The sequence below is a fragment of the Pundamilia nyererei genome, unplaced genomic scaffold (assembly GCF_000239375.1).
Source record: "Pundamilia nyererei isolate P.nyererei 1_Seehausen unplaced genomic scaffold, PunNye1.0 scaffold00188, whole genome shotgun sequence".
Lineage (NCBI taxonomy): Eukaryota > Metazoa > Chordata > Actinopteri > Cichliformes > Cichlidae > Pundamilia > Pundamilia nyererei.
The window spans coordinates 63,205-73,495 of record NW_005187589.1 but is presented as its reverse complement, the minus strand read 5'-3'; the positions used below and the strand labels follow the sequence as shown (position 1 = coordinate 73,495).

At 41.8% G+C, this 10,291-nt stretch overlaps 1 protein-coding gene across 1 annotated transcript in view; it reads right to left on the bottom strand.

Annotated features, from left to right (window-relative positions):
- Nucleotides 1–9,263, bottom strand: part of LOC102193712 (histone-arginine methyltransferase CARM1-like) — a 15,274-nt gene extending 6,011 nt beyond the window's left edge. Inside the window, exons 1-9 of the mRNA XM_013914353.1 lie at nucleotides 9,184–9,263; nucleotides 7,451–7,577; nucleotides 6,533–6,661; nucleotides 6,291–6,445; nucleotides 6,115–6,219; nucleotides 5,722–5,832; nucleotides 4,106–4,283; nucleotides 3,494–3,584; nucleotides 1,105–1,186 (exon numbers count right to left, since the gene is read on the bottom strand). Coding sequence (XP_013769807.1) covers nucleotides 1,105–1,186; nucleotides 3,494–3,584; nucleotides 4,106–4,283; nucleotides 5,722–5,832; nucleotides 6,115–6,219; nucleotides 6,291–6,445; nucleotides 6,533–6,661; nucleotides 7,451–7,577; nucleotides 9,184–9,246 — 1,041 coding nt within the window. The 5' untranslated portion in view covers nucleotides 9,247–9,263. The remainder of the gene's footprint in view (nucleotides 1–1,104; nucleotides 1,187–3,493; nucleotides 3,585–4,105; nucleotides 4,284–5,721; nucleotides 5,833–6,114; nucleotides 6,220–6,290; nucleotides 6,446–6,532; nucleotides 6,662–7,450; nucleotides 7,578–9,183) is intronic.
- Between the last annotated feature and the right edge of the window lie 1,028 nt (nucleotides 9,264–10,291).

Below are 10,291 nucleotides of genomic sequence, written 5' to 3'. Positions count from 1 at the left end.
GCTGCGTATATACGAATGTGAATCGCATCATTGGCTGGACTGTGGGATAAGGTGGCATCGTTCTGATCCCATATGGGAGCAGCCAGTCACTGACTAACACTGCAGAACTGAATTGTTAAAGTATTTATTTTAATTTCAATTCAGGTTAGATTTTTCATCTGTGCGCAGAGACCGTGCCTGCAATTGTGCTGGACTCCACAATTCTGACAATATCATGTACATCATTTTGATCAAAACCATCCAATGAGCCCTCAATAAAACAGCTTTATCTTTTGTTTTTATCATAACATGACGAGGAAGACAATCAAAACAACTGGGAACTGTTCTGCAGTCAATTGAAAAAACTAATCACATGTTCCCGGTCATGCTGACCACATTATTCCCTGCCTGGTTTAGACTGTTCAGTAAAACTCATGATGGTCTCTGGGTTCAAGCCAATGACCCATCTGTGAGAACAATTTTCATTGCTAAAAGTGGAGTCAGTTTAACACAGAATTTGGCATTGATGACCATACAACCCTGAGCATGATTGATCTTGTCCAAACTCAAATGCTAAATACGATCAGGCCTGGTTAGTACTCGAATCGAACAGTACTTTGATGCCATGATCCAACCGCCATAGGCAGAATCTAGACTCAGTGCTCATGGACTGTCTCTGACACCTCCCATTATATGAAACTTCACCTTCAATTTAGAGATGGTACTAGGCCTCACTTGAAACAATGCTGCTACTTGATTTTGTACCAAATTGTACAAAATTGTAGTTGCCAGATCAGCCAAATGTGTCATGCTTGGATAAGATATCTATTGACTGTTGAAACGGGGTCCATGCTAACAGGTCCTGATAATCAGGCACCAGTCAGCCACCTGATCATCAGCTCTACCAGAAGCTCAAAACAGGAGTAAATCATACAACAAGCTGACTGGAAATGGTAGCGCAGATTTGGCACGTTTTTCATGGGTGCAACCCACTAATACATTTTCCTTACAAATGTGGCACCATCTAAGATCACAAATATCCTTAGTTTTTGTGCTGAGTTTAATGTTCATTACACATTTTCTATTCATCTACGTGTATGTTTTGTATCATACAGTGCACCATACCACTATAGGCTGCCTGAATAACTCTTCCACCGCAGCATTGTGAAGAGCACTCAGGTTCACGCCATAGAAGCTCCTCTGCTGCCTAAAGGGAAACATGTAAAGAGCAGAGATCAAGTTATTTGCAGTCGACCGATTGGCACAACTGGTGGTTAACACCGTACCTGTAATTTTACCCCTCAGTTTCTAAATGCGCTCAGATGGCAGCTTAATTAGTCTGAGCAAAATATTTAACAATAGCTTATATATACTGTGGTGTGAAAAAATGTTTGCCCTCTTCCTTTTTTCCCATTTAGATAAAACATAACAAAAGTAAACACAACATGCAGTTTGTGAATGAAGGTGTAAAACAATCTGCATCTACAACCTACAAAAGTAATTACCCCCCTAAACCTAACGAGTGGTTGGGCCACGCTTAGCACGAGTGCTTTAGAGTGGAATTTAGACCCACTCATCTTTGCAGAATTGTTGTAATTCAGCCACGTTGCAGGGTATTTTTAAGGTCGTGCCACAGCATGTCAGTCGGATTCAGGTCAGGATTTTGGATGGATGAAGAAAAACAAAATGAAGACTTTGGAGGGGTCTAGTCAGAGGTGGACTTGCTGATGTGTTTGGATCGTTATCCTGCTGTAGAGCTCAGGGTGACGAGCAGATGGTCGGACATTCTCCTTCAGTATGTTCTGGTAGACATTCATGGTTCCGTTTACCACGGCCAGTCTTCCAGGTCTCGCGGCAGCAAAACCTCCCCAGACCAGACCCCCAGGGCCATGAAGGTTTTGATTTTTTTTCCCCTTAATAATAAACGCCTTCATTTTGTGTTCACTTGTGTTAACTTTGTCTAAAATTTAAGTTTGTTGGATCAGAAATGTGTATGAGAAATACACAACCCCCACCCCCCAAAAAACAGGAAATCATGCAGAACTTCAGAGAATAATTAATGTTATTGTAAATGTGATTACAAAGATTAAAATTGTCAAATGTCTTTCTTCTACTGCTGAAAAGTGAGGGAAGTAGAAACTGATGGAAAACGTTTACAGTTTACATTCATTCCTCAGTACCGATGGAGCTTGACCTGCACATAGTGGTAAAGCAGTGAGGGGAAGAGAGCATAGCAGCACTCACATACACACACATGGTGGCATGCATGCATGCACATGCAAACTCCAAAACAGAGGTGGTATTGTTTGCAGGCTGAACACGTCAAAGGCATGGAAGCGATCGTCACCAGAGCTGTATTTTAAATGAAGTCAGAAGTCTTAAAAACATGTTCTGTGAACTGGCCAAAGCATGCTGGCACATACGAGCGGTGATCAGGCCTGAGAGCCCAGTAATTAGGGCTGTATCCACATGAGTCAGGTGCTCAGAGTCCCCTGTATGACCTCTGGTCTAGTATGCATGCCGTTTTCCACTTTGTCCAACATCACATCAAACAAATGAATGACAAATGTTATAAAAACAAGAAAGGCATGCTGTCTCATCATAAAAGTTTGTTTCTTGTGTTTCTTCAAAGTATATTTCTCCCTGTGTTAACATGAAATGATGGGTCCAGGTGATCAGAAATATTCCTGCCTTAGCTTAAAAATCAGAAGGTCAAGACTAGGGTCCAGTTGTGTTTCAGAGAATAAGGTTTAAATACTATTTTGAGAAAACGATTCTATTTGGGAATTTGAGCTAATATGCAGATTACAGTTGTTGTTTCAAGATAAACTGCCATGGATACTACACCCTCACGCCTTATGTAGATGATTAGCCGTCTTGTGATAGAACATACGTCCTTTATTGCACGAGGGTGGAACCGTTGATAACCTTGCATCTGTGCATCACCAGCCATTTCAATTTGTACAAATCCACTCGTCCTATTTGTGAGGTTGACCAAATGGAGCTTTTTGCGCCATCTGATTAACCACACTGTGTCTCTGTGCAAAAAGATCATTTCCTTCCTTGCTACTAAAACCGATTTCACTCACTCAGAGGGTACAGCAATATTACTTTCTATGTGTTATTTAGATTTTTTTTTGTGCCTTGCATTTGGTTTTACTTCCCCTTCTGTCTCGTTGGTCCGGTTCAGTTCACCAGTGCATTGTTTTCCCAGCTGAGTTGCTTCTCTCTAATCACCTCCTGTGCATATTTAAGCCCTCAGTTTGACATGTTTTTCCCTCGTTTGCACCCTACTATATGTCCTGTACCTCTTCAGCTTCTGACTTTTTCCTGCTTTCTTTATGGACTTCGACTGATACAAAAAAACCCAAATCCATTTTGTTTTGTATGAGTCAGGACTGGACTAAATGTTTCACAGCCTGACTGTCAAACGTGCGAGATATAAAAAGGAGCCAGTGTGTTCGTGTCCCCGGGAATAGAGTTATGTCTGTGCATCTGTGCGTGAGTGACAGACCAGAAATTGGCCCGTGCGTAGTGCTCAAAGTACAGCTGGTCATCACTGAAAGGAGCCACGTGAATGTCTCCATAGGAGGGAAACATCACACCTGGAAATTGAGAGAAGTGGATAATAATAGAAAGGCAGAGAAAATGAATAAGTGAAAGACAAAAACGCTAACAGAGGAAGATATAGTCGCTCCTGTTCCACTGCAGAATGTGGGGGCAGGCTCAAGGTGCAGTTTCATAAAACTGCTTCAGCCAATGAGCTGCTGTCACCATAAAATCGAACCAAACCTCGTCAGCAGAGGAAATCAAGATTTCACTGCATTGCTGTTTATTACTTCCACCAATAGAGTGACAGCAGCAGTTTTCATTTGTTATTCCTCTCACGTAAAGAAAATGCACCGAGCTGAAGAGCTGAACTAATCAGTCCAGCCCTGCTCAGTACTTTTTGAGGTGCCACTTGGAACAAAGTACCTTCTTACTCAGAACAAAGAGAATTCCTGCAGTTGGAACTCAATTAAAGGTGTTCTTTTTCTCAGTGTTTTTAATCACATCCATAGTGGCTTATACAAATGATGCCTCATTACATTAAAACATAGTTTAACCTCAATATCTGGATTCCTACCATTGGGTTTGAGCCATCTCCTGGCAAACAAGAAGTTCTCCATGAGCCTTTCGTTAACTAACATATAACCCATGGGCTCAGAGATGATGACATCCACCATGTCAGGAAGATTGACCTGCTCCATCTCCCCCTCAAAGACCCTGATGTGCTCAGAGAGACGGTTATCCTCCACCAGGATCTGAACAGGAGACAGAAAATATCTCCTGCGTTAAACACCTCACTGTAAGACTGCACGACTATTAAAGAATATTAACTTCACTCCATAGCACCAGGACACTGTACCACATACTATACTGTACTGTGCAACACTCTGGAAACATGTTAGCAGACGTTCCTATTTTGTCTTATGTTTGTATCCCAGTCATTATCAATCTGTTTCATAATAAGTAATCATTTTAGCCATTGTGAACCCCGCTTTTTAGAGAAGTTTGTCTCCAAATAAACTTTCATGTTTATGAGAAATAGTTTTCTCAAGTTTTTAGCAGGACTTTAGCTAGGGTTTATTAAACTCATTTGACTCAGGAATGGACTTTTGTAGTCTAAAGCCTGCAGTACTAAAGTACTTTAGCCTACAAGCTACAGTTGCTTGTGTGGCAAGATCTGAAAACTGCTGTTCACAAACGCTGCCCATCTAATCTGACTGAGCTGGAGCTGTTCTGCAAAGAAGAATGGGCAAAGATTTCAGTCTGTAGATGTGCAAAGCTGGTAGAGACAGACCCTAAAAGACTGGCAGCTGGAACTGCAGCAAAAGCTGGTTCTACAAAGTATTGACTCAGGGGCTGAATAATTACACACACCCCACTTTGAAGTTATTTATTTGTAAAAAATGTTTGGAGTCATGTCTGATTTTTGTTCCACTTCTCACGTGTGCACCACTTTGTGTTGGTCTTTCACCTGGAATTCCAATAAAACTGATTCATGTTTGTGGCTGTAATGTGACAAAATGTGGGAAAGTTCAGGGGGCCGAATACTTTTGCAAACCACTGTACATGCCAATATGTAATTACCAGTCCACCTAACACGAATGTCTTCTAACTGTGGTAGGATGGCAGAATATTTGGAGCAAATCCATGCAGACACAAAGGAAGAATGCACACACAGAAAGTCTCCTGTTGTTAAAGTTTGCATTACTTATTTAACCCAAAGAGTTTTTACAAATAGCTGTTCCTGTCTGTGTTTAAAAAGCACTTTTGCATGACAGTAGTATTGTTTCAGTTACGAATGTATCATTTCCAGCACTGGTGTAAGTCTGTACTGTGTGCTTCAGCTTTCTGCAGCCCCTATCCTACTAAACTCTTGGCCACATGTTGAAGCAATCCATTAACTCCTGAGAATGCCACGCTCTGCATCTCATGTATGTGCCCTATGTGCTTGCACGCATGACTCTGGTCTCACTTAAGACTTTATCAAAGCCAAAATGCATGTAGACTGTAATCCAGGCCCTTCATGTCTTTAACTCTTACACACCAAAACTTCAAATTATGCTTGTAGGTTAGTTAGAGAATGCTAAACAATGGCTTCATTATTGCAAGAAAGGTTTTCAAATATAAACAAAGAGTTAAACCTGCACAGTTAAGGAAAACAATATAAACGGTAAAAGAATGAACCACGCTGACCTGTGTATACTTGGCCATAGGGCTGGACTCAACAGCATACACTCTGGCAGCCCCTGCCTGCACTGCAAAAAAAGACAGAATACCAGAACCACAGCCCACATCCAGAACCACCTACAGAGACAAGAAAGCATGCAGACACCAAGTCAAACTTCCCATAGAATAAAGTCAAAGTGAAAACCTCAGACCAAAAGTGAAAAGGAAAAGAACTGAAAGTGTCACAAAGCAAAAACTGTAGACAGCTTTTCAGCAAGAGCACAAGATTTTATATGGAAAACAATAAGAAACCAGGAAATGGGAAAACACGTTTCACAGCAGTGAAATAGGTAAACTGTACAGACCTTATAGACATAATTAAGGAACGTGCTATAACACTATCCATTCATAGAAGTGCACCTTGTCTCTGAAGTCAGCCTCATTGACTAAAATGGCTTTCTGATAGGTGGCGTTCCTCAAGTAGTCCTGAAGCAGGCTCTGCTGCTGGGTCAGACAGCTGTGGAACTGCAAACACGCAGAAGCATTAAACCATGTTCGAGTGTCAAATTTAAGGTTCGAATTCTTGGTTCGCTTACCTGGTAGCACTGTGCAGGGTTCTTTTCAATCCTTCTGTTAAACATTGTTGGTCCTCTCTCTGCATCCTTATTGCCTCCCTGATGTACTTCAATCCAACCTTTCCCCTTCTCTTCATTTTCCTCGGTCTTCAGTAATCTCTGGAAGTTCTGCATATCTAAAGAGTCAAAGACAAGTTTCTTTCAGCAGTCTACAAATCAGAACTTCTCATGGTAGCAATTATTATAGAATATACTCTACAAACCAGCTGGAGTTTTGAATTGCAGCAGAAGACTGAAGTTGTTGTTGTTGGTGACTAAGAAGGACTGACCTCCGACCTGGCAGCAGTCCATCTCCTCGGAAACAGTGAACTGGAAAACCAATGCTTCGTTGGCTGTAAACACGTTCCACACATAAAGAGGACACTTAAAAACAGTAAGATTTGTATCCACAGGGTTTTTAAAGTGCCGAACGTCACCGAGATCAGCAGCTGTGAGTCATTTAAAGAACACGTCATAGCAACTGCATTGACACCAGACATGGTGCAGTATTCAGCTTCTTCAGATCATGACACCTCCCCTCTGGGACTGTACAGAAGCAGGGGCGACCTCGTGAATCAGTACCAGAGGGGAGGATGGAAGTCAACTGACTAATGTGTGGCGCAAGGTTTTGCTGGCCATTCACTGTACAAGGTCTATGCTGGTCTTGCCTTTTCACTTGTTCACCGTGAAGGCTGCTGTAAGGGCTTCTAGGTGACTCGGGATTAGGAAGAATGATTCATTAGATGAAAGCCGGAGTGTGATCAACACTGGCTGGGCCACCTACGTGAGCTTGAAAGACCCCAAAACCCATAAAGACCTCAGAAACATCACTGAGGAAAACTAAATACAAGACAGAGCGACGTATTTCCATGAAAACATAAACTGCTAATGCTACCCACTCACATGCAAAGTGTTACAGCCAATGTGTGACCCACTGGGACACAAACTTCCATACAAGAGCAGTAAAGTTAGGTCAGAACTAACCACCTTCTATTGCCAGATGATATTCACTATAAATACATATATACATACTTTCAATTACTAACTGGCTTTCTGTTATTACTGCTGCTAACCACTGGTCTAAGCAAACATAGTGTGTTTGTATAGTTGTGTATGTGTTTTGCTTTTCCTTGCGTACTTACCATCCTGCACAGTTACCTGCTGAGCTTCCTGTCCTGTGGTGAGATGAAGAGTGAGTTCTTGGTCGTTTCTCTGTCCGCACACATTCACATGCTGGCCTCTGCTCACCTCTCCTTGAACCTGCTCCTCCTTCAGAAGCCAACCACAGCAAAGTGTTCAGCTCTGTCTTCCAAATCTTAAGTTTGCCTACAAGCGAACTGCATTATGTATAACTGCATTATTAGTTATGGAGCAGAATTTGCTAACTGCAGAGAAAAAACAATATCTATCTTGCACGGACAAAACTATATAAAGTTTTTGCTTTTGTTCACTGGATAAATTCTCAACACAGCAATTTCAGTGATGGGAAATGTCATGGTGGCAATTTCCACTTTCAAATTGAAGGCTGAGCTGGTCGTTCTGATGCTACTGACTTGGCCAATGCAATCCCTACAGTGAAGCATGGTGGTGCGGCATCATACTGTGGGAATGTTTGTTTTTGCTGCAAAAACAGGGAAGACTCGTCAGTGAGTGGTCCAGCCAGAACCCAGGCTTCAGTCAAATGTTCATGTGATGCCAGAGCTACAGGGACATGCCCAAAAAGTACTGCAGTCCTTTGCCCTCCAGCCATCCTTTGAACAGTTTTGGGTTTAACTTGACCAAAATTCCAGATAGCTGCTGTGCTATGCACTAATTGGGCGATCGTGGCTCAAGAGTTGGGAGTTCGCCTTGTAATCGGAAGGTTGCCGGTTCGAGCCCCGACAGTCTCGGTCGTTGTGTCCTTGGGCAAGACACTTCACCCGTTGCCTACTGGTGGTGGTCAGAGGGCCCGGTGGCGCCAGTGTTCGGCAGCTTCGCCTCTGTCAGTGCGCCCCAGGGTGGCTGTGGCTACAATGTAGCTTCATCACCAGTGTGTGAATGTGTGTGTGGATGGGTGGATGGGTGGATGACTGGATGTGTAAAGCGCTTTGGGGTCCTTAGGGACTAGTAAAGCGCTATATAAATACAGGCCATTTAATCAGCCTTTATTGATAGCTACCAGAATGGCGTCGATCATGGCACTAACATGTGAACACGCCTCTCCTAACCCGGCCTTACAGCCCATATTGCACCAACCCCTGCTTCTCCACAGTAACACAGGCTGCCAGGCTCATTTAAACTGTAGGAATGATTTACCTGACACCGGGAAAAATACTCTGTCAACCTTACTGTTATAAAGCGACATTAATATGACAAATTAACACTACTGGAATTTTCAGGCCCTATACTGTAAATGTTCAAGTCAACAGGATGTAAGACTTATGTGCATCTGTTAGTTTAACCTTGCTTTAACAATGAACAGTTTCTTCTTCTTCAGCCTAACTGCAAAAAGGTGACAAAGCCTCTGCTGACTTTTACAGATGACTGTAGACACACATACTTCGACGACTCTCCAGACCTCCTTTGTACATACTGATGAGGATTTGAACCAAAACTTTCACTGATTTTCATTTCAGTTCTTGTGTAATTGTTCTTCTTAACAGCTCAATAATAAATAAAAAGGCATGTTTTTTAGAATTATACACAGCTGATCCTACGTTCTCAACAGCAGCAGCCTGTTTGCTTTCACTTCCACAGCAACAGCATTCATGCAGAATTACAGCTACAGTAGCCAATGCCAGTGCATGCAAAACACTTTATTGGAGGTGAAAGAGTGCACCTCTGTCACCTCCAATATCACCTCTTTATGTGTATCCACGCATGCTTCAGCTCTCACCTTTTCCTGCAGAGTGAAGACCCTGACAGAGAAAGCCAGTGAATGATCACTTCTCGTCTCCATTTTTCAGTGTAAAAGGAAGCTGCTCTTTGGAAAGAGAGAAAAAGGGAGGAGGAGGCACAGAAGGAATGGAAGAAAGAGGGAGGAGGGATGAATGCAGGGAGTCCAGCAGGGAAAATAAATTACGTAGAAATCCAGAACTAACCAACTAACATAACATCGGAGCAGTAGCCTCGCTGGCTCAGTTGTACATTGTGGTATAGCTCCCAAAGAAAAAACGAAAGTCTGCATTTAGTATTCCAGAAGTAACTTACTGGAATACTGCATTCAGTATTCCAGTATCAATCGTGTATTGTAACGTCGAGGTGTTAGATCAGCGTTTCAGTCTCAGTACAGCTACCCTGCAGCTGAGCTGGAGCACAAATAGTGTTTCAAAGAGAAGAATTGTTTTCTCACACTGGTGTTAACATTAGGTCAGTGGAACTTTACATTATCGACAGGTTCAGAAGTGGATTATTTGCTGTTTGTTCTTGTATTTGGATCGATACTTGATACGTTTAAGATTTGGACAAACGCGCACTGAAAGTGTATTTCTGCTCTGCTCTTTAAAATTCTGTTGACATGAATCATTACTGTTGCATCTTTATAAAACAAACAAATATGATTTATGGTGACTTGACAATAGTGAAAATAGTCTTCTTACATTTTTAAATTAATCAAATAAACTCTTTGTGACATTTTCATTGACTAATCACAGTGTAAGTAAATCCTGGTCTTCTCACTCAGAGTAAAAATGTTGGTGTAAAACTACTCTCTGGGACCTGATACTTTTATAATTTATCGTGAGCAGATGTAGTTTTTTTTACAGTGCTTGCAAAGAATAAACTATTTAATTAATTAGCCCAGTGTCATTTGGGGACGATATAAACCATTAAAATCTTGATACTTGCACAATATCAACAATATCCAAAGACCTTACTCTGAAACACCAAAGGTTTTGTACACAAGTTACTCAGACATGTTCAATTCACTTCAATTCAATTTACACAGCGCCAAATCACAACAACAGTCACCTCAAGGCGCTTTATATTGTAAGGTAGATCCTACA